At 38.5% G+C, this 23,772-nt stretch overlaps 1 protein-coding gene across 1 annotated transcript in view; it reads right to left on the bottom strand.

Moving 5' to 3' along the window:
- Nucleotides 1-1,025: 1,025 nt before the first annotated feature.
- Nucleotides 1,026-23,772, bottom strand: part of Ptchd1 (patched domain containing 1) — a 50,759-nt gene continuing 28,012 nt past the window's right edge. The window contains exons 2-3 of the mRNA XM_077107465.1: nucleotides 14,757-15,417; nucleotides 1,026-2,680 (exon numbers count right to left, since the gene is read on the bottom strand). Of these exons, the coding sequence (XP_076963580.1) occupies nucleotides 1,026-2,680; nucleotides 14,757-15,417 (2,316 nt within the window). The remainder of the gene's footprint in view (nucleotides 2,681-14,756; nucleotides 15,418-23,772) is intronic.

Here is a 23,772-nt window from a genome sequence, read left to right as displayed (position 1 = left end):
ATCCATGCAAAAATGCATATAGGGCCAAACTACAAACAGCTGTACCAGATGGCTATATATTTTTGTTATTAAAATGAAGACACTGTCTCTAGGTTCCAGTAGCCACCCACTTTTTCTCATCATGCCAGGTATTTGGGTTTGGCTCTGTGGTTTTATGTCCCCATAGCCCCCCTGCCAAAATCTGTAATTAATAAAGCAGACCCATTTGGTGACAAGTGATGAAATTGTCCCAATTCTATGATGCTGGAGTTATCATTGGTTTTCAGGTGTATTAAACAAAATATACAAATGTTAAAAGTGTATCATTGGGGTAATATGATAAATTAATTCTAGACAACCAAAGTGCCTCATCCAGATGATTTTTAAGTGTGATTCAATTTCAGTTTATGAGTGATGGTCACTACCATGTCTGCTTCCAAGGCTCTGGCTTGCTTTTGCTGGTCAGAACTTTCACAAACATCTCCTTAGGTGCTGGGGATCCAGTTGAGACAGCCAAGACCTCAAACCATAGACCCTGGTGAGAAGTACTGCTCTGCACAAGTTTTGGAAGCATTGTTTGGATAATGCTTGAAGCTATTTCTGCCTTGGCAGCTGACCTTTCAATCAGTTGCTTTTATCACAATACTAGCGACATCTGCAGAGTGGATAAAACAGGATCCTGCTCATTAATAAGCTTTCTTCTATTTCATCTTAGCTTAAGAATCTCTAAGTCTCCGAGGGTGTGTGTGTATGTGTGTGTGTGTGTGTGTGTGTGTGTGTGTGTGTGAGAGAGAGAGAGAGAGAGAGAGAGAGAGAGAGAGAGAATGTGTGTGTTTAAATTCTTTCTTATTACAACCCTTTTGTTTTAAAGATTGAAAATATGCCATACCCATTACCCCCCCTTGTCCTTTATACTTTTTTTTTTTTTTTGCAATGCCTGTTTCTTGTCCTTAAAAATGGGAACAACTTTGAATTTAATTGTTTCATTAACGCAATCTCTTTGCTCTTGATAAGACCTAGGGTGAAAATATACCAAACAGACACTATCACACTGTTGTAATTTGGTCAACCACTCGGGTACTATCGATATCCACCATTTCTACACACTCAATTTCCTCCCGGTTTTCAGGATTTTTCTTCTCTTTCCTTTTTTTCTTAGAGGGTGGCAGGAAAGTCAGTATCACAGGTAAAATGGCAAAGCAGTGAAAGAAGGTGACAAATGCTATTAAAAACAAGCACCTGAACAGTGTACAGGTCAGATTTGAAGGCACAGCTGCAAGAGGAATCAGACCAACAATATAGCAGAGGTAACTCTGTAAAATAGCTACCCCATGTATTTCTAGGGCATTTTTTACCCATTTAGTTCTTGTGAAATCCTTGCCCAGAACAAATGTGGATAACAGTGGAGCACAATTGTCAATTGTGTAGTTAATTCCATAGATTAAGCATAGCACGGAAATGCAGTCCAGTTCTACTTTCCATAATGTCATGAAACCTATCACTCCAAACTCCACAGACACAACCGTTAGAGTTATCCAGACATTAATCAGAGAATCTGCCACCAGGAATGCTGAGAAGAAGAGCAGGAACAAAGCACTGATGCAGGAGTTGTGCAGGGGGGCTCCCAGAGAGGAGGCATATCGATCCATGTACACAAAAGATGGATTAAAGACAATGAACTTCACTTTGGAGGTGACTGAAAGTCTCCTCAGGGTCTCCAAGAGATCATAGAGTTCTTCTCTGTTTGTTTCCATGGTCTTGGCCACCAAAAACATTCTGGAGGCCACAACATCAACTTCATCATTGTACTTTTTAGAGAAGATGATGTCCTCTTGAAAATGCGAAAATTGGGGGGCTTTCAAGAAGGAATTCCTCAACATGTCTGTGAAATTTTTCTTAGTCAAGCCAGTGGATACATTGAGTTTCCGAAGGTAATTTAAGTAGCTTTCAAACCAGGATATCCGCACAAACCCCTTGGTGTATTCTAGAACGTCTTCTTGGACACTAGTGTTCCAGTATTCTATGGACTCATATATGTAAAACCCAATCACAGGACTGTAGTTGCTAAAGTACTTTTGCTGGGCAGTAGTATACTCAATGGTTTGTGTCGCAGTTGCTACTATGTTACTAAGGTCTGACCCTTCGCTGACCTGCAGATAGCCCATTAAGGCAAAGGAAATATAAATAAGGTAAAAGAGAACTACAAAAGGCTTGACATAGGTGTTGGTTATCCAGTCACAGTAATAGCGTTTGAGGAAACATACCAATAGGTGACTCTCGTAAGTGTTCGCTTCCTCTCCTTCAGCTGTTTCTTCACTGAATCTGGCTGTCAGGAGAAACCTGTACCATGCCGGCTTCTCCTGCAATACCTCAGGCTTTGGGACTTTTCTACAGAAGATACTATGCTGGTAATTGTTTTCTATGTAGCCAGTGAACACCAGGCTGGAACCATAAAACGAGAGTACATAGAGGTAGTTGAAGAAGATTGCAATACAGGAATTGCAGCAGAAAATCCTGGCTGCCTCAATGTTTGTGAAAGGACTGGCCCCTATGCCAAAGGTGACCAGGTACATGGCAGTGGTGAGAGAAAAGGAGAGCATGGAGTCTGCATAGACTGCTGCAGTTCGCTCCTTAACATGTTGGTCTTCTCTAGTTTTCCTCCAGGAGGATAACATTTCAAAAGTCCCATATAGTCCATGACCTGAGGGGGGCAGAAAGAGACCAGAACAAAAAGTTTAAAGAACTAATCTCTTTTAAAAGGGGAACCAAGTTGATCATGAGAAATATAACTATGCCTAGGTGGTGGCAGGTATGTAAATGCCAATAATTTCTCCTATTGGGAGAGAGATCTGTGCTTTGATGAATCATAAGCATCAATGGATGTGAACAGGCAGCAGGAGGAGCAAGAATCTTCCTTCATGTTCCCTTCTGGCTTAATAAAGCTGGATGAACCTTTGCCTATAGAAATCTGAATAGACTTATCCCTATGTCTCTTGGGAACTATATACATTAATAGCTTAGGGTTGTTGGCACAGTTTGGCTGGACACTGATCATTCTTTTCTACTCCCATAGGTCTGGCTAGGCATCAGCACAGAAGAAGGCAGTGGTCAGAGGATTCTGAGTTAATGTCCCATCGCTTCTTTTAAAATTGGCCAAGTAGGGGGCTTTAGTGAGAAAGAGACTCTGTATTTAGTTTGAGTCTTGACAGGAAACTAAATCATAGCCTCTTTTTTTATCCTTCCCCAAATATCAGGGCAGGAAGCAATAAATCTGAGAAACAGAGGGAAGCAAAATAAGTAGGAACAAGTTTGAATGAAGAGGAAAGAGGGAAGAATATATAGAAGGAACAAGATTCATATGAACTCTCCCTCCTATTGTTAAAAATTAGAGTTCAGACTGAAGGTTTATGACTTGCATTTTGTCTTTAGGGATTTGTTTGATCAATTTTGGTTGTTCATAGATGACACATCAAGCAGGCAGTGACTCTGCTGGCTTTTCTGTACTGTTTGGCAGTGGCCTCTGTGGGAGAGAGCCAGGTCAGTAACCTCTTTCCTTAACTGCTTAGTGCCTCTGCCTCCCTGATTAGTATTCCAGCAACACTGAAATAGCAGAGGTACAGTAAGTGTCCATGTTCTGACTCAATTCTTCTCCCTGAGAGATCTAACATGACTTCTGCCACCTCTCCTGGCTGGAGCCAAACACTTCCATGCTGTACCTCTCTGGGTTTCTGGGCCACTGCAGCACTGGAAAACCCACCAGACTGACCTGTTGCAGCTTTCAATAACTCCTGTCTTGGCACTGGAATCAGCAGATCTAATTTTCTGCTTCCATGCCTTGGCATATTCACTCCCATTATTGAAGATAATAAAACCTTTACACTGTGGTACAATAGTCTTGTTTTTAAGAAGGAATTTAAAATATCCAGCCAAGCATAATATGAGTGAAGTGAGTCACTGTTATCTTGTGTGTACAATAACCAAGCACACATCTTCTCTTGTGCTCTGCCTGGTATTTATATTCTTATTGTGAAGTCCTAACCTCAAACCTGAATGCCTATTTCATAGTAATTATATAGACTTGTTTCCTCAGTGGGATTTGGCATTTATCTTAATTTACTAGGAATCATTTTACAGCCACTTTTGGAGTTCAGGTCAAGACTATCAATTTCATAACTAGCACCATGGCCTCTATTAAATTGGAGGCATATAAACTCTCAGACATGAAGGAAAAAGTGCACTTGTTGACTGGCAACCTGTTGTTAACTATGTTTTAGGTAGTTAATGTCTATTCTCAGGAGAGAAAACTATTTATTAAATCTGTTTCCACTGCAGGATGGACCAACTAACTTTTCATCACAAGTAGACCATTCCTTGGCAATGAGTTGATAAAAAGAGTTAAAAATACTTCTGAGGCATCAGCACTCTGGGGAAATGATATTGACCATTTAATATGGAGACATGTAGAGCAAGTAAGCTTTGAAAGATAAAACACACTTCAAGAAGCTGCTGAAATGGCAAATACTTTTTGTGGTTTTTACTTGCTAGAAACAAAAGAGTAGTTTAAAACAAGGCTGTAATACTTACTCATTAAATATGATAAGATGCACATAGAAGAATTAAAATTAATCATATAGTAGAATTTAAACTAAATCTGTTTTGTAGTCCTTTTTAAAATCATTGTGATGTTTTATGATGACATTATCTGACTCTGAGTCTTGTTGGAAAACACACTAAGAATCCCTTTCTTACCTCACTGTTGAATAATCTTAGAAGTTAATTGAAAACATAAATTTGAATTAACACAGCTATTAGATGACAAGAGTGAGGCTTGAGGGTCCAGAATGAAAATACTCAAACTCAAGGAAAGTTAGAAATAGGCTATTAATTTGTCTCTTGGGTTGCTGCATTTCAAATGCTGGTCTTCTATAGTTTGATCTTTTTTTTTTTTAATTGAGTCCTGACTCTTTCTGCATGTTTTTAGTTCTAGTGTAGCTTCAAAGAGGCTTCTAATTTTATTTCTAGGGACTTTTGGGAAAATGCCTTTCCTTCATTCCTCTTGCTAGGTATATGTGTGCAGATCCTCACAGAGCCCAGAACAGGCCCTGAGAAAGAATCTTCTATCTGATCACTCAGCATTTGCTGCTTATCCCTGGCCTTGCCACCAAAGACCCCCTGCCCATTCCTGATAGTACAGATATTTTTTCTCAAGCACACCTCTCTGGTATATATATCTATCTATCTATCTATACCCTAAACCCCAAACTGGAGATGTGCAGTGTCTTAGTAGAGCCCTTTGGATTTCTAGGACAATTGCTGATGCCATAACTGAACCTTCATCCTGTAGCTCAGTCAGTCATGTGAGGGATGAGTGCCAACAGCTGCAGGTACCGCTTAGGAATTAACAGCCTGGAGTGCCTTGCTGGCACTAAACCTGGCTCACAGCTGAGTATTTATGCTGAAGAGCTCAGTCTACTACCCTAAAGGAAAACTAAACTGTAAAGACCCTGTTTCTTGGCTTGAACTCAAAGAGAGACACATTCTAAGAACCCTAGGACATGAGAAATACCCTCCTTATCCTCCATACTATTCACTGCCTCCACTCACACACCAATACCTGCTCTTCTGGGAATTATAGCTGAATTCCCTTTGGCCTTCAAAGCTATCCTTTTAAATACAAACTTCTCTTGGAAATGGTCCTACTGAAGCAACTTCCCTGTAGGTCTGAAAAATGGGACAGAGAATGGGGATGGGGAAGGAGTGAAGACAAAATGGTGGTGATGGGTATATAGCTCAGTGGTAAAATGCTTGACTAGCATGTGCAAGGCCCTGGGTTCAATCCCCAGAACTGGGGGAAAAAGGAAATGGCAGGTGAGAGAATTTCACAGAATAGCCTCTTCACAGTTTTTCCTCTGGTCAGTCTTGGCCTTACTTTAACATCCATCCCAGAAACTGGGCAAATCAGTCAAGGCAAGACAGAGAAGAAAATTTTTGATAGTTTCTGTTCCTTTCTACTTTTCTCTCTCAGATGGTGGGTCCCTCCTTTAGCATTTCTATTATCCACAGTACTCTTAACCTTGGAGCTGGAATCCAGCAGGCAGGACTTTGAGGCCAAATATTATAGATGTAGGCAAACATACTGCATGTGGACTGAAGATACTTTTCTGAGGTTTGACTATTGTTTCCCTCACTTTAAAAAGGCACTTTTAAAAGTAAAGGTATTACTGTTTGTTTTGCACTCTAGTTTAAAAAGTTTTCTATGAAGTAGGAGCTCTATAAGATTCTCTGTTAAATCTGACTAAGGGTCCTATATCATTGACACAAGGCATCAGTTGTGACATCTGTCCCAAGTCTGTTCACAAGGATTTCCTAGTGACTGAGTTTACAGAGATAGGCATGGGAAGCTGCCTAAACACAAAGTTCCAAGTAGATTTTTATGTTGGTGACCAGAGGCTCTATGGTGGTAATGGAAATCATAGCTCATTATCAAGGGGGTAGGTCACAGCTAGAGATTGGAAGTAGAAGACTATATTATAGTGAGGATTTCAGGACCCATCATATCCCAGGATATTCCTCCTCTTACAGTCATCGTAAAAGCTGATATGTTGCCAAAGGGAACTGTTAAACAAAACATATGTAATCTATCAAATTTTGAAGATAGAGACTTGCTTGTCTTTTAAAAGCACATTCAGGATGTTTCTATTTTTATTACATGGAGTGTCTGTATTGTTATGTACATTGGAACACATGCATATGTGTTAAGACACACACACACTCACAGATTCAAGTTCTAGTTATTCATGAGTGATTGCTTTGACGCATCATGGGCTTTTAGCCAGGCCCTGGGGTAAGGATCGTAGAGCTCTTCACTAATGTTCAGATACAACTTGTATCAGAAATACGATTTTAAAAAGGAAACTGCTTTTATTAATTTTATTAGAGGTAGACTTTGGGACTGCCATCTAGTAAAATCAAATGCTAAAGAATTCAAGCTATAATTTTTCTTCTTTTCAAAAATACTTTTTGTATCTGTATGTGTAGTGAACTTTGAGGCTTTGGAGCTAATGAAAAGAAAAAACAGCACAGATGATAATTAACATTGCTGGTGGAAGGAACTCAACTAGCTAATCCTCCAGTCACTTAGGGAAACTCTCCAGCAGACTCACAGATTAAATCTCTTTCTTCACCCAGACTGTCTTCTGGGGTCTGGCCAAAACCTTCAGGGTTGTTTATTAATCCACTAAGGCAGGAATCCACTAACAAATAGTCGAGAGTTAACCTAACTTTACCCAGTAGACACGATTGTGGAAAGTTGTTCATAAAGTGAATTGCGTTTTAAATTTATTTAATGGTTTTGCTATGAGAGGCAGTTTGGGTGATTTGTTTTGTCAATGAATATCCATAAGCAAATTGATCTAGTTTGTATATCTGGATTTTGCAGGTATGATTTTTCTTCAGGCTCAGATTCTCCCACCTTCCCCAGTCCACATAGACATAGCACAGAGGCTGATTGATGCCTTTTGGTGTTCTGCACATTTTAATCCCTTTCCTACTCGCAGGATTTCCTCAGCTTGAATGGCTGAGAAGATGAGGATGTGAAGTGAGATGGCTTGCTGATGGATGATCTCTCAGTTTCAGTTCAAAAACATTTAATATCATGAGACAATGAAGCTATTTATAGCATGCCTGGGGGGTACCAAATTTTCACACATGGAAATGAAATACTACATTTTTTTTTCTAAAAAAAATCCACAGAATATCATGCAGGAGCAAACTCTGCTTAAAACATATTTTATTCTGAGACAAGCTTCACGGAGTAGTTCATGTTTATAAAATTCTTTTCTTTCAATGACATCTGCATAAATTAATGATTTTGTTTTTTCAAGAAGAAATTTAAAGTGTATATATGTCTAGATTGAGTAACATCTGTTTTCAGTGAGAAGTTCATTAATTGGGTTACATTTACACTTTGCCAGTTATAAACATTTACTTTATAAGCTGAATTGTTTGGTTTATCGTAGCCTGTTTTGTCTCACAGTTAAGAGTAAGAGTAAAGGTGTACTCTGCTTAAGTAAAGACAGATGCTCACATCAGAGGGAATATATGCATCTTATTCTTTCTACTTGAGACTTGACACATTTTGATAATTCTCCTCATGGCATTGGGTTTGAATCTGAAAAATGATTTTCCTTCACTATGTTGCTGCAAATAAAAGTCCAAAAAACAAACTTGCTAATAGCTCTTCCTTGTTTAAAGATGAAGTATTTAGATACTGTATGTATATGTACTATATAAAACTAGTGTGTATAAACATGGCCCATAATATATGCTGTGGCCATTGTGTAATAACTTTTCATATAGGAGAAATAAAATATATAAATGTATGAATATATGGCATGTGTTATTCAAGCATAATCTATATATTTACATATAAAATGCTTGAATGTAAACCATATACTATATACAGAAAAATATACAGTATTTATATTTGAACATTCAAACTATGTACTGCATAATATATATTATAAACTCATTGTAAAATATAAGTGCATAATGTGAGATAATTACGTATCATATTACATAGGACATCTAATATAGCTAATATGAAATACAATATATATATTATGCACAGATTACACACATATGCACACACATACACAAGATGAATAGGAGGCTGGTGTGAAATTTATTTTACTGGTGAGGCAGAGCATGTTAATGCTGCTACACAAATCAATGCAGAGAAGGGACTAGAATCCCTCTCTTTGATTCCATCTGTCTACATTTTGTTTCTTGGTGAGTAATAAGTAGGTAAAATTCAGGGTTTCCTTGATAATGACTGAATTTTCTTGGGTTGTTAGCTCCTGTAGACACATCTGATGAAGACTGACCAACTGTGAATTTCTGAGATTCTGGTCCAAATGTAGACAGTAGATATTTTGCCTCATGGTCTATTTTTATCAGCTTAGTGCCCTGATATTGCTTTCTGCTGCATAGCCTTCATCAGGTTTTTCACTTCCCCATTCCCTGGGCAAGACCAAGTACACAGACCACCCAGAGAATACCTAGGAGACCTGGGTCAAAGACGAAATACCTTGGTATTCTTGTACGTAATTGAGTTCTGCCTTCTTGGATCTGTGTTCCAATCCTGGTGTCATCTTAGTTTATGTTTAGGAATGGAACAATAAACCTTTTTTGTTCTATTTCCCCAAATCCATTTCTCTCCACCATCCCTCACCATAATATGATTGGTAGAGCACAAGAATAAATGGGTGAGAAGAAATCACAAAACTAGATCACACAATCTCCATGTAAATTAACCCCACAGAACCATGGATCATTATTTAAAAAGATAGGAAACAAACCTTGAAATTATTGTATGGATTTACTTATTTTAAACCACATGTACACCAAAAAAAGTGAACAACAAAACCCTTATAAATTTTTTTTTCCCCTAGACATTACTGATTTATATTGATGTATTTCCATGGCACTCTAATTGAGGACTTTTCTGTCATGCAGATAGTAACATTGTTGCAAAAATGATTTCTATGATAATATATTAGGTTGAACCATATGAAATTATCATCTTTGCAGTTCAAAAATGGCTGCCTATTGGTACCAATTTTCTAGGTCAAAAACAGTTGGATACTGTTAATTTCATATGGTTCAAACTTTATTATTATCTGCCCCCCTTCTGCTAATCTTTTTCTTGACTGTAGGAATATATAAGAATACAAAAAAAAACTTTCAAATTTGCTTATGTTTAGAGTAAAAATAATTGAGAGATACAGTTTTTCAGGTGGACCTAAATTCTTACACAAGAACTTTCACCCCTCCCCCCTTTTTGGTATTTGGGATTGAACCCAGGTTGCTTTGCCACTGAGCTATTTCTCCAATCCTTTTTTGTGTTTTATTTTGAGGTCAGGCCTCACTAAATTGCTGAGGGCAGCCTCGAACTTGTGATCCTGCCTTGCCTTAGCTTCCTGAATCACTGGATTACAGGCATGCACCACCACACCCAGTCTCAAACCACTTTTATGTTTTCCATATGCTGCATCATATTTCAAGTGGCATAATATGAGAACAAAGCCTTAAAGAACTGAATCCAACTTGATTTCTGCTAAAAATACAGATAATCTTGGTATAATAGCTGGAAGAAGCCAAATTTCCCTGCTATTATTCTTCTCCTAGCACTTAATCCACATTTTCTTCCTTTCACATCCTTGAATCTGTATGGACTGGTTAGATAATTAAGAAGGAAGAGGGCACCCCTGGATATTTGTGTTCTTCAAAATTTCTAAACATTTGAAATGGGGCTTGAGGAGTATTTTTTATTTTATCTGATCTCCAGGGTCTTGTATCTCAATAAAGGCAAAGTGACCCTTATAAATAGATTGCCACTTGGGAACTAATACCTAAACTATCTTTCACCATGACTTCAGTTCTCTCCTTTTAGCAGCACAGAATGTACATGAAGCAACAAACTTTCCATATGCACAAGGAAGAAAAATCTTCCTTCTGTTTCTTCTATATTCTCTAACATTCCATTCCTTTTCCTGATTTGTGTCTGATCAGCAAAGCTATGGAAATAGTACGCCTATAAGGAGAGCTTGCACATACAAAACCTATGCCAATTTCTTAAATTATACTCAACTGGAAAACAATGGTGTGAATTCTCATCATTTAAAGGAAATTTGATAATGAATTAAAATGATGTGTGATATATTTACAAATGCTAAGTACCTCACTACCTGATATCAATATAGTTTGGAAAAAAAGGAATGTTATTTTATGCATGATATTAAACATAGACAAAATAAACTCTTCTCCAAATTACAGTAACTAAAAAATATCAATGAGCATTTATAATACTGTAGACCTTTTAGGATTTCAGCTCTAAATAAACTGATGTGACTCATCTGGACAGAGGTTTTGGCAGAAGTGGGATTGTCTAATATGCATGACACTGATTAAAAACATTCTAAATCATGATGTATCTATGCTTACATCATTGCCAAAATGATTCATCTGTGTAGGATATATTCTTATTGCCAGAGATGTCACGTATCATCTTGGCTCGAAACACACAATCATATCCCATTATGGTGAACTCTCAGAGTTTATCCAAATTCTTTCTTCTTCTGGAATTTTGTCAGCTTAATACTGCATAACACACGTGGTCTTAAAATTTTCCATTCTAAATCTACTGCCATTTTGGCATGTGGCTGGATCTGGCCTTATGTGACCGGCATCACACTGAGAATGTTTGTTGAATTTTAAGTCTAAAATGTTTATCTATTATAGACCTATTGACAGCCAGAAAAATGTCTGCATTTGAGACTTTTTCTAAGATAGTTTCCCCCCTAAATGAGATCATAAATTTGATTTGATATTTTATTTATAAAATGTACTAAAAATCAAGAAATTTTGCTTAAATCTGCTTAGATTAAGCATAGCACTTATCATGTTATGGGCAGGCAAATTGGACAGTTAATTGACTTGTATAAAACCCTTACCACTGCATTAATTCTTGGTCATTTGAATTTTTTATTGGTATTTTAGGACAGATCATCATCAAAAAAAGCACAACTAAACATTGGCCTTGAATACAACATTTATGAATCTGCTCTCACTTATACTTCATTTTACAATCATACTCTAAGAAAGAAAAGTTTATCTGAGAAATCTAGAAGGGCAACCGTCCTAAATCCAGGCACTGTTAGTTTTATGAACATATTAAGCACTCATTATATCACACAAAGTATTTATTGCAAATGGGCCTTAGCTACTAAAATGCATAGCTTCCTTTTATGTTGTGACTGGGTAATTCGAGAACTCTTTGGGCTGAAAATGTACAGAAAGGTTGCACACTGATTGTCAGCAGGGAAAACTGCCATCACAATCAATGCATGTAACATTCCTCACAAATTGCAAACAAGGGAATATTAGGCACCTGCAGTGCTTGTTCTCTTTCACTAAAAATGCCTGATTTTTCTGAATTGAACCCTGATGTAAAGTGCAGTGATACTTGGTCTCTGTTGAATTGTGGAGCTATGTACTATTTCTGGACTTGTTTTTAAAAGACACTTCTGTGCTTATAGCATCATTCTATTCCACCATCTCTTACCTCCTTTCCAGATCCAGTACTACCAGAGAGAGCAACTGATGCTATGATCACTATGGCTTTGTTTTGACCATTTTCTGTTTCAGGGATTTCCTATATCCCCTCAGAGTGAATTCACCATTACCACCACATTATAACCTTCCCCTGAGTTCATAACAGGAATAGGAAAAAAAATCTGTGGCCTTACAGCCCCAGAAATCCCACTGATGTCTCACGGGTTGCATATTCTTTCTAAAAAATTTTTAATTTTTTTTAGTTGTCAATGGATCTTTATTTCTTTATATGTGGTGCTGAGAATTGAACCCAATGCCTCACACATGCTAGGCAAATGCTCCACCACAGAGCCACAACCCCAGCCCCTCATATTATTTTTTTGTGTTGGTTTTTACTTAAAATATTTCAAACTACTTCAAAAAGTACAAAGATAAGTTTTAAGAAGGATTAAATACTGCAATTTATTTTATATAATAAAATTCATTTTAAGAATTTGGAATACAGCTATTTTATTTAAAATTAATTCTAAGAAACTTTAATCATAGTTTTATTTTACTTAGTACAATTAATTTTTAAGAAGCTTTAAATATTGTAATGTGCTTTAAGCTCACTGGTAACAACCTAGAGTGTCATAAAGGCAGCAGCAGTAGTCCTTTTTCTAGCTCTGACATTCTTTTCCCCTCACCTTAAGAACCTTACTATCTCCCTTCAGTCCCCTACCCTTTTCTTATTCCTGTTTATCTCCCTCCTGCAAAAGCAACAACAAAAAACACTATTTTTAAAATGAAAAGCTAAAATCCTTCCACCCACCCCCCAACCACTTAAGCATGTGACTAATCATGAGCAAAACATCTTAATTTAAACCTTGACTCAAGTCTCTGTGGAAGCTACTAATACTCAGTCCTACTCACTCTTCAAGGCACCTCCTTGTATTCCAGAATCGACCCACATAGTCTTGGGATTATTTTAAAGAAGCAAGTTATACTGCCCTCTTAACAGACTGAACTCAGGAAGAAGTACTACAATCCTGTTCTCTGCTGTTTTTGGCAGTGACAAGTAAACTGCTCTAGCAAATTCTCAGACTGCTTAGTCTTCACACAGTGCCCCACTTTCCACAAAAGCTACTAGTATATGTTTATTGACGAGGTCTTAATTCCCTCAGGCCACAGAGCATAGAGGGCAGAATGTAATTTTGTGGCCTTGCAGCTCCACCAGTCCTGCTTATCACTTAACCATAAAGCAGTTGAGATTTCTTGAGAAAATTCTTTGTTTTTCTACTACTCCAAAATAGCACAGAAGGCATACTAATGAACTCAATCATGGTTATTTCCTAGTCAACAAAAAATGCCACTTCATTCGTAATGTTAGTATCGAATTCCAAATGACATTTTAATTTTGCTAAAGGAATTGATGAGAAGTTGACACAAAAAATGGAGAATGCTAACTGCTTGAATCCTTGGCCTGTAAGGAGCTCTGCTATCAGGCTGGGTGGACGTTTCATCTCTTTTACTGAATGGACAAAGCAACTGATGTTATGACCACAGTGACTTTGTTTTGACCATTATCTCTGTTAGGGAATTCCTGAGGCCCCCTAGAGTGAATATACTGAAAACACACCATCACCATCACTTTTAAAATATTCTCTTGAGTTTGTAGTAAAAGCAAGGAGAAGAAAAATTCCTATTGATGTCACATGTTGTTGTCCTCTGTTTGCTGCTCACATCCACCCTATCCATAAGGTGGGGAAACTGTGGGTTGAATACATTATCAGTGCCTAACCCCTGTGTCCTCCCATTCACCATTCTTGCACTTAATGAAAGCTTCTTGCTACAGAGTTACCTGAGGGCTTTCTTTGGCTGCAGGAGTGTGCTTACTTTTTCTGGGGGAAGTGCTGAGGACTTAACTACCCTGAGTAGTATCCCTCATTGAATCAATCACACACAGGGTTTCTGGGTAAATATTACAGCTTCCTAGGCTGGGGATGTGGCTCAAGTGGTAGCGCACTCAACTGGCATGCATGCGGCCCAGATTCGGTCCTCAACACCACATACAAAGATGTTGTGTCTGCCGAAAACTAAAAAAAATAAATATTAAAAATTCTCTCTCTCTCTCTCTCTCTCTTTAAAAAAAATATATATTACAGCTTCCTCATCCCTCAGGGGAGGACCTGTCTTGAGGTGTGTTCTTCCATTTCTGCCAAAGGTCTTCAGCAGGACTGAGCCACAGATACCTAGAACAGTAACCTGATCATCAATCTGAGCTGTCTGCCTTCCTGTCTCACTTTGTCACTGCCATACTGGTGCTTCCTGAGCTTCCTTCCCAAATAAATGCCTTGTATCTGAATCCTTGTCTCAGGGTCTGCTTCTGAGGAAACCCAACTTAAAACACTGGGGCACAGAGAAGATTAATGTCTGCTAAATACACATAGCTATTTAATGGAAAATCAGGGCTAGAACCCAAGTCTTTCTGTTTCTGGCACATGTATCAGATTGGGTTGCTTCTTGCTGGTGACCAGCACCTTTCAGAATGGATCCTAGGACTTCTGAGCACAACGAAGATGCAATAAATGAAACAAAATTGTTATATGGCTATTCTTGACCTTTTAGGGACCCAGTTAACACCATCAACAGGAGAAAAAAGAAAAATGAAGGGCAGTAATTACCTAGCATGACGAAAGGGACTCCCAGGAAGGTGGAATTGTATTTCCCACCAGTAAGATTGATGATCCCAGCTGCAGTGAGAGTGGCTAGGCTTATGGTTACCAACCCAAGCAGGCCTAGCCAGGGTTTGCTGCGGACGCAGTCCTGCATAGAGCAGCAGAGGATGGCCATGGTGACTACCAGGATCAGGCTGGTGACCAGGTAACGTTCTGACACACGGCTGGTCTTCTGGAAATCTTCCCTCAGTGACGAGGATGTGTAAGGGTACATTTTGACTTTACTGTTGTATTTCTGGAACAGTTTGACAGTGTCGCAGAAGCTGGACTCCCACCTCTCAGCCACCATGTCATTGAGACTGTTGATTGACTGCAGGTAGTAGGTGAGCTGAATGGCCTCTGCAGATTTCACCCGATCCTTGCTGTGCACAGTGACGCCCCCAAGCTGGTGCCCATTGTATACAGCCCTACCGTCCTTTAAGTGGGTGATCGGGTATGTGATAGCAAAATTGGTCCGATTTGTAGCCCGAGCATTCTTTAACTCTTCCAGGACGTGTACTATGTCATCCACGATGCAAGTCTTATCGTTATTCAGGATACATATGTGGGCAAACGTGTAATTAAAACCAGGCCTTGGAACCTGGATCTTGGTCACAGCAGCATGCAACTATGGGGAAAAAAATAACAATCAGTGTTTATTACACAAAATTAGACATTAAGAAGTAACATTACTCTGAGTTCAAATATTTCCCTTGTGTTTTTGAAGGGGGGGATCATGTATTCCATCTGTAAGCCAAAATGTTCAAATGAAATGTTGAAACCTTAGATCTGAAATGAGTAGAAGGGATGCAAAACACACGTTTGACCAGTGGTTTTCACAGTGTGGCCCCTGGACCAGCAGCATCAGCATAACCTTAGAGCTTATCAGAAATGAAGATTCTCAGGCCCTATTCCAGACCTAGTAAATCAAAATCTCTTAGGGTAGATCCTAGGATTTGGGTTTTCACAAGGCCTCCAGGGGTTTTGATGCAGTTAAAGTCCAACAAGTGTTGCATCGAAGCACCAGCATTATTTCCACATATTATTATTTGTGACCCAGTTGGTCTATAATGTTTGACAATATTATAGGTCCCCTGTTCTGTCTTCCTCTGGAAAACATGATTTAAAAAGAAAATAAGGTACAATTCTGAATGCAGAGTTCCTCTGCAGTCCAGGCCACTGCTGAGGAACTAAATAATCTCCTCATCTAATCACTCTATACCATAATAGATAAGAATTTCACCTTGAGAGCCCTTGTATTCTTTGGTACTGCTTGTCTGCATATATGGGAAAGGATACAAAATTGAAAGAGGCTGGCTGGGATCATGGGAATCATACTAAAAGAGCCTAGTGGGATTTACTCTACCCAGTGCCTCCTGTCAAATTTACTATGCCCAGATAATATATATGTCTACCATCAAAGTACATATGAGAATACAAACATTAATTGAATAGCCCCTACTGCAGTGCTAGGTCTTTATGCAGATTAGCTTACTTGATTCTTATAGATAACTATAATGTAGTGTGAATACTAGCCTCATGTGTCAGATGAAGGAGTTTGAGACAAAGAGAAGCCAAGTCATTTGCTAAGGTCACACATGTAATAAGAGGCAGGACTAGGCTAAATCAGGCAGTCTGGCTCCAGAATCTGTGCTTTTCTAGCCCCTTAGCACACACTTATAGGTTAGCAATGCCAGCAGCTGAATAAGGGTTCTTGCCACCATTAATTCCTGCATTTGTGCTTTTAATGTATTGCCTCTAAAAGTCCAGATATGTAGGAATATGTGTAATCTAACTGAAAGATGAGAAAATATGGGTGTGGTGGTGGAGGGGGAGTAAGTGACTTAAATGAACTACTACCATGTGTTAGGGCTATATACCTTAAATTCTCTCAACAATTAATTTTACAGTTGAGAAAAACTGGGGCTTGAGAAAACCCTGAAGATAGAGGTGGTAGGGTTAATTGCTGTCTTTTAACATGTCATCATGTAACTGTTTCAGCTGTAGTTACCTACTTGGGTCCCCAATTTAGCTGTTTTGACCAGCCAGCTAGTCATTCTTATGGTAGCTTTGCCTTTTCTGTGTAAAATGTGGGCCAGTCTGCAAAATTAGGTCAGTGGCAGATATGTAGTTGAGTGTTAAGTAAATGAGTACATCTAGGACTGTGCCTAGCACTGAGTAGACTTTCCCCTTAGTGTCTCCATGACTTGGATATATTTTCTCTCAAATATGTTTTAGATTGATTAATTTGTTAAGATATTTTGCTGTGCATATGTCTGGGTGAGTGGGATATTATGCTTTTTTGAAAATGTCTGAGGGGCACCAGCTGTCGAAGTCCTTTAGTTAGCACAGGCAATGAGCTGTTAATCCAAATTCTCACTGTTCCCTTCCCCCATATCTCTGTAAGAGTGCCAAATTTGAGGTTTAGAAAATACTTTACTGAATTATGTTTAGCTGAAATATTTTGATATGTCTATCTCTTTCTGCCCCCCCCCCACTTCCCAGAGACACCTAAGAGGCTATTTTCACAACCCTAATTATATGGTAAATTTCTAGTTTTGTGTTTGGGATTAATGGTCAGCAATATGTCTTTCAGTGGTTTTGGACTGAAAAAAAAATGTGTTTTCATCTATTCTTCTTTAAGCATGTCCCAACAAATTTTGATTGAAAAGTTCCTGGGATTGAGGATGGATATATATGTGTGTATGTATGTACATATCGTAGAGAACTTGCCTAGCGAACAAGACCCTGGATTTGATCCACAGTACTGGAAAAAAAGGCTAATTACAAAATTTTTCAAGATGTACATGGTTATTTTGGAAGACGGAAAAATGAAGAAGAATTTAAATTTAAATATGAGGGAGTTTTGACTAGCATTAAAAGAAAGACTTTGGGGAAAGATTCATAATAGACTAGAAAAGGAGTGGTATTGAAAGCATGCATATGTGTAATATTTAGTGCATTGTTTGTTCCCATGAGCAGTGTAATAAATCTCCCTTAGAGTGATTACTAAATATGTCAAGAGTAAAAAGATTGCCAAATAAGATGGTGTAAAGCCACAGGGCTGAACCCAATTATAGCAAGGGGATATTTTCCATCCATTCTCTAAGGTGACCATGCCCTACTGAGTGGGGAGTTATAAACTATTCGGTGATCTGCCAACTCTGCAGATCTACTGCTATGACCCTTGGGGCCATTCTCTGAAGTGCACATCATGTTCACCTCTGTACCATCATACAATAGAAGGGAGTCTTGGAAAATGAGAACCTTACTGAAATTTAAGAGGGAAGTTTTCTTAACTCTCAGCATCAGAGCTGCTGTGAGATGCAGCTGCCTTGAATTTCCAATGGAGTGGTGGGTAGGATGTGTGTCATTCTTGCTTCTGTGTGGCAGGGTGATGCAGAGTGACAAAGCAGACAGACAGGGGGTGTTGGCTGAAGCTTCTCATTGGGCAAGGGGAGTCTGTGGTATTCTTCAGTGGGATAAAGGTGAGGAGATGATAAGGAATGGAAAGTGAGAGTTGAGACTCCTTTCTATGATTTCTCAAACAACTCAGTTCTGATCTTTGGTTCTCATTCAAGCATACAATTCACTCTTGCATCTCTATATAGTTGTAGTCATAATGCTGCGTGTACTACCTAAACATTTGCCTGTACATGGTTTTAGAATGCCCTGATTTACTTTCCTAAAGGAGCCCTGATCAGGACAGCAGAAACATTAGTAGACATTCTAAACTGTGAATATATACCAGATATATTCACAGGGGGAAAAGCAAGTCAGAGATCAAAGCGATGCTTCAGATAATCCACAAAATGTACAACCACAATTCACACAAGCTTATTATTAAATTGAGTAAGACACTTTCAGAAAAAAAAAGGGAAAATGACCCAAAGGAAATAGTCCTGACCATTAATAGGGTTTGAATCTGTCATGTGAATCAGTGTATAATCTATGTTTGTCTGTTTAGATTCTAGTATTCACTCAATACACATTCAATAAGTACTCATAAAATCTGTGTTGTTAATAATAGGATAAGTTCGCTGAATTTAGTGTGCTTGCACTTGTGCACTAAAAATCAATGACCAAAAGAATGGGAAGATTCTAATAATAAACAACACTAAGCACGTTGTACCAGTAAAGTCCAATCAGTGTCAGTTCTTATTATGATATTTTTTATTATCTTGCTGGTCATTATATTTTTTATTATTTTTCTGGTCATTATATTTTTTATTATTTTTGTATTTACTGCCAAAGAAGCCAGAACTACAGGTTAAACTGGCATTCCATTCTAAGGTTCTAAACATACCGTTTATATTGTTAGCTTCTTTGTTCTCTCATTCTTCAAGAATGATGATTGTAATACCAACTAGTCCACTAAGTATTTTCTATGTAGTTTTAAAAACTTATTCAATACTGGGGCTGCAGTTGGGGCTCAGTGGTAGAGTACTTGCCTAGCATGTGTGAGGCACTGGGTTCAATCCTCAGCACCACATAAAAATAAATAAAATGAAGGTATAGAAAATACAATAATGTTATAAAAAACTTTTTTAATACAAAGACACTATGGCAATGGTTAAACTGTAATCTCTATTTTGCAGTTGGAACAACGGTGGCTTAAAGAATTTCAATAAGTCACCTAAGATGACCCAGTAAGTAAAGGAAAGCTATTCTTCAGATAATCCACAGAGGGTCTCCAACACACCCAAAGTAAAGAACAGAAACCACATTGGAAGCCAAAATAATCAACAAAATTATAGATACAGGATTCTAAATTAAGCCTTACTTCACAGAAGAAAAATTAGCCCCAGACCAACACAGAATCAGCAGTGAGGATGAAGAGAAATTAAAGAATAATGAAGAATTGTCAGTCCACCTGGTTCAAATGACTGGTAGTGAAAATATCTGGTATGTAAGCCAACCATACTGCTAATCTGAGGTCTAATAAGGGCTAGAGATAATACAAACAGCCAAGCCTCACCTTTAGACAGCAGTATTACATAGTAGTTTTATTGGCAACTCCAGAGATTGGAAAGAAAATAAGAAAAGTCAGTAAACTCAAAACCCATTCCCTTCCAATCTCTGGAGTTGCCAAATAAAACTTTTTAGACAGACTTGCTAAGAAAAAAAGGCCATGGGACACTGTGGAATCCAGTCATAAGAGGTTTTGGCTTCCAATATGGTTTCTGTCTTTACCTTGGGTGTGTTGGAGATCTTAGACCTTAGGACTTCTACTTTTTCAGGACTGAGACTTCAAGTTTATCAGTGAAAAAAAAAAAAGGTGTGGTTGGTCTGTGTCATCTTTAAGGAAAAACCCTCCTAGTTCTAACACTACATAATTCTAAGATGAATGACATTCACAGACTATACAATCAGTTACTGGGTGAGAGAAAGTTAACTTCATAATATCAATTTGATACTCATTACAACTGCTTGAGGTATGCTTTTCTGACATACTGAAGTTCTTTTTAGGGCAATGACAGATCTGATAGTAGATAAAACCCAGAAAGGAAAAAAGATATACTTTTTAAAAAAGAAAAAGATTCCCTTCCCCGAGTGATTTCCCATTGTGGGGAGGCACTGGCTCTTCTAATCCCCTTCTGGCAGAGCCTGGGACAAAGCCAGTATGGGCTGCTGGTCACGACAGGCCAGAGTCTAATTTCCTCTCTGCCTCTCCTTGGCACACTCAGATCTTCCTCAGAAGACAGCAGGGACACCTTGTATAGGAGAGTACAGAAGGGATCTGGGAGGAAGGAAGTGTCTGCTCCTGAGTGGCGATTAACATAGGAAAAATACCTGTGAGGTTAGAGGATCTTATACAATATATTTCTGCTTTCTTTTATTTGTTTCTTGTTAAAAAGGGAAGAAGGGAGACAGGAAGGCCACTCTGCCCATCTGGGGGCAATTAGCATGCTCTGGAGCAGTCTCAAGCACCCTAGCAATCTCAACTTTGGGGGAAGACTTGGAGGAGGTATGGGTTCCATTGGTCTCCAGCATGATGGAGCTCTAATCATCTCCAATGGGAGTTAGCCTGATGACATCGCATTCATCACCTGCCTTCTTTTCCTTGTCTCATTTTCTTACCCCCTTCTTCTATTCCTTCCAAATAAGCTGCATGCATTTCAAAAAATACAAAAAGGAAGATTGTTGGTTTGCCTTCCTAAGCCTACATCATTTCCTAAGCCTACATCCCCAAATATTACCTTCCAATCAATACCAAACCAAAATTGCTTCAAAATGCTTTCAAGGAATATCTGTGTTTCACCTCTAAATCAATAGTTTCTTCACTGAATCCTTTCAGATCTTGATCTAGCTCTAGATTCTGCAACTATATACAGATAGGTACCAACTGGCAAGGTATCCTCACCTAGGACACAAGAAAACACCTTGAAGTGGATGGATCTGGTCTCTGCAGTTCATAAATTACGCTAGCTCCCTTGGTGTTATGTTCTGTCTTTGCATGATCTCACTCTCACCCACTCTCTTTCCTCTTCTTTTAATAGAAATGCATTACATCAGAACACCAGAAGTTGCAAGTTGGGGATTGTTACCGTGATTCATTTGTAGTGCAGCCAAAAGCAAGTTAGTCATCCCTTAATAAGTGAACAGAAATAATCATTCTGCCTTTGAAACATTACATTTTCAGAGGACACCAAATTTAAGCTGTGGACAAAGCCAAACAAGTGACTATCTAGCCACACTCTTCCTTTGCACGTGTGTCATGAGTGCCAAATCATTACCTCTGTCAATACTGCAATTCCAGTACAGGTCTGGGAAAAGTGGAGCACTTCTGGTTTGCTCCTTACTTTTCAGGGGGTGGGGTTAAACATGCTTATTGTGGGTGTTGACACTGAAAAGCATCTAAGACAGTCCCAATTTGTAATTCCCTCAAACATGCTGAGTTTGTCTTTGCAGCCTTGGCTGGAATAACAAAGCAGCTTTAGATTTGAAAGAAATAAACCTGAGATTTTAGAAACAAAAAACAGTAATGGTGAAAAAAAATACAATTGCAATATCTCACTACAACTTTTGCAATGATTCCACATTGGTCTGAATGAGAAAGACAATACAGTTAATCACAGATCTGATATTTTTTTTAATTTCCAAAGTCTAGAAGAAACTTGATTAATTAAAAAAAAATCTTGATATTATGAAGATGCCTGGATATCTGTAAAGTTAAGTTTTCTGATTAGAATGGTTAATTTTTAACTCCCTATGTCCTCACTGGACTTTTATGATCAAGCTTAAACTGTAGTTGGGCAAGTTTGTGGGTGATGAGTTTTGCTGAATAGCTTTAAGAGAACCAGATGTTCATAGAAATGGGAGAACGTTAGACTGATCGGTCAAACATCAAAGGAGTTAAATGCACAAGGGGAACACTTGAGAGCTGTTTTAAGATTTGATCAAGAGACCAAAACCAACCATGTAAGGGGCAGGAAAAACAGGATGCCAAGGACATTCAAGATGACTGTGAATCTGATAGAAGTACTGCATCAGGAGTCAGAAGTCTTTCATTTTAGGCCTGGTTCTGAGTTTTGCTGGCCATATACACAGAGATAAACAAAAAGTGAGTCTACGAAAACATAGTACTTCTCTTCTGTAAACCCCCCAATAATTCCTCATTATTTTCAGAACCAAACTCAAGTGCTGATTATGGCCAATGTGGGATATTCCTCGCTGACCTCTCCAGACTCATATCTCACCATGTTCCCATTTCTCTTCTTGCTCTTGATTCTGCCTAGAAAGTCCTTCCTCTAGAACCTACAAAACTTTTGTCTTCACTTCCTTCACTTCCCTGCTTAAATGAATCATCTTCCTTGATGCCATCCCCAATTACACACAAGAGCATGTTCACATGCATGCATGCATACATACATACACACACACACACACACACACACACACACACCATTCATCACCATTTCATTTTAATTTTTTCACAAACCAATCATGATATATCATTACATTATATGTGTCTTTGTTTCTTTATTCTGATGCCCCCATTGGAATATGAGTTCTGCCATGCTAAATTGTGTGTCTGTCTGACCCATCTCTCTGTCTCCATTACTTAGAATAGTGCCTGGAACACTTACTCCATAGTTGTGAAGTAAACACATGGATATAATAATCTCGGAAATGAACTAAATTCTATCTTAGGGGCATGATGAAGGTCAAGTGAGGTGATGGATATAATGGATTTTGTAAACTCTAGAGGGCTGCGTAAATGTAACTACTATTATTACACACCAGGAAGCATGGATGGTATTTCCTCTGGCTAGTGGTCTTAGATCTGTTCAGACATAATCTAGTGTTGATTCCTGATTGTTCTGGAGCCCCGCCCCCCATGTTCTTTTTCAGTTTGATAGCATCTTGTATTTCATGAAAAGGACATGGGTTAAAATGTCAGAATGTCACAAGTGCAACCCCTTCCTTTGTTAGTACTAGCTTTGGGACTGTGGCTGGGCCTTTTCAATATCCCCCCACTTCTACTTCAGTGCACATCAGCCCTACTTCCAGCCTAATGTGGAAACACTAGAAAATTAACATATTACCACAATACTTAGCAGCTTGGACCTATTTCTAAAGACAGTGTATATATAAACAACCCAGCTCACATGTCCCCCCAAGCTGAATAACCCTGCAGCATGTTTTCTTACTGTTTCCCAGAGTTCCCTAGGATGATTAAGCTCCAGTTTTCCACAGAGTCCTCATAACCAGTTGCTTCCCTTCCCTGTCTCACGTGGCCATTCTCTTCCCAGTGCTTCCTTGAATTGTCTTCCAAATACACTACTTGCATAGAGTCCTTAACTCCAGATAAGCTGCTAGGGTAAACCAAAGTAAGACAATGACTTTAGACCTTTAATTCAGTTTCATTATCGGTAAAATGGAGATAATCCTTACCCCATAGAGTCCCTATGATAACATAAAAAAGGTGTCTGGTCTGGCATTTAGCATTAGAGTAAACCATATGAAGTTGCCCTTTCTA

The sequence above is a fragment of the Callospermophilus lateralis genome, chromosome X, assembly GCF_048772815.1.
Source record: "Callospermophilus lateralis isolate mCalLat2 chromosome X, mCalLat2.hap1, whole genome shotgun sequence".
NCBI classification, from domain to species: Eukaryota; Metazoa; Chordata; class Mammalia; order Rodentia; family Sciuridae; genus Callospermophilus; species Callospermophilus lateralis.
This window is presented reverse-complemented; position numbering and strand designations above follow the sequence as displayed.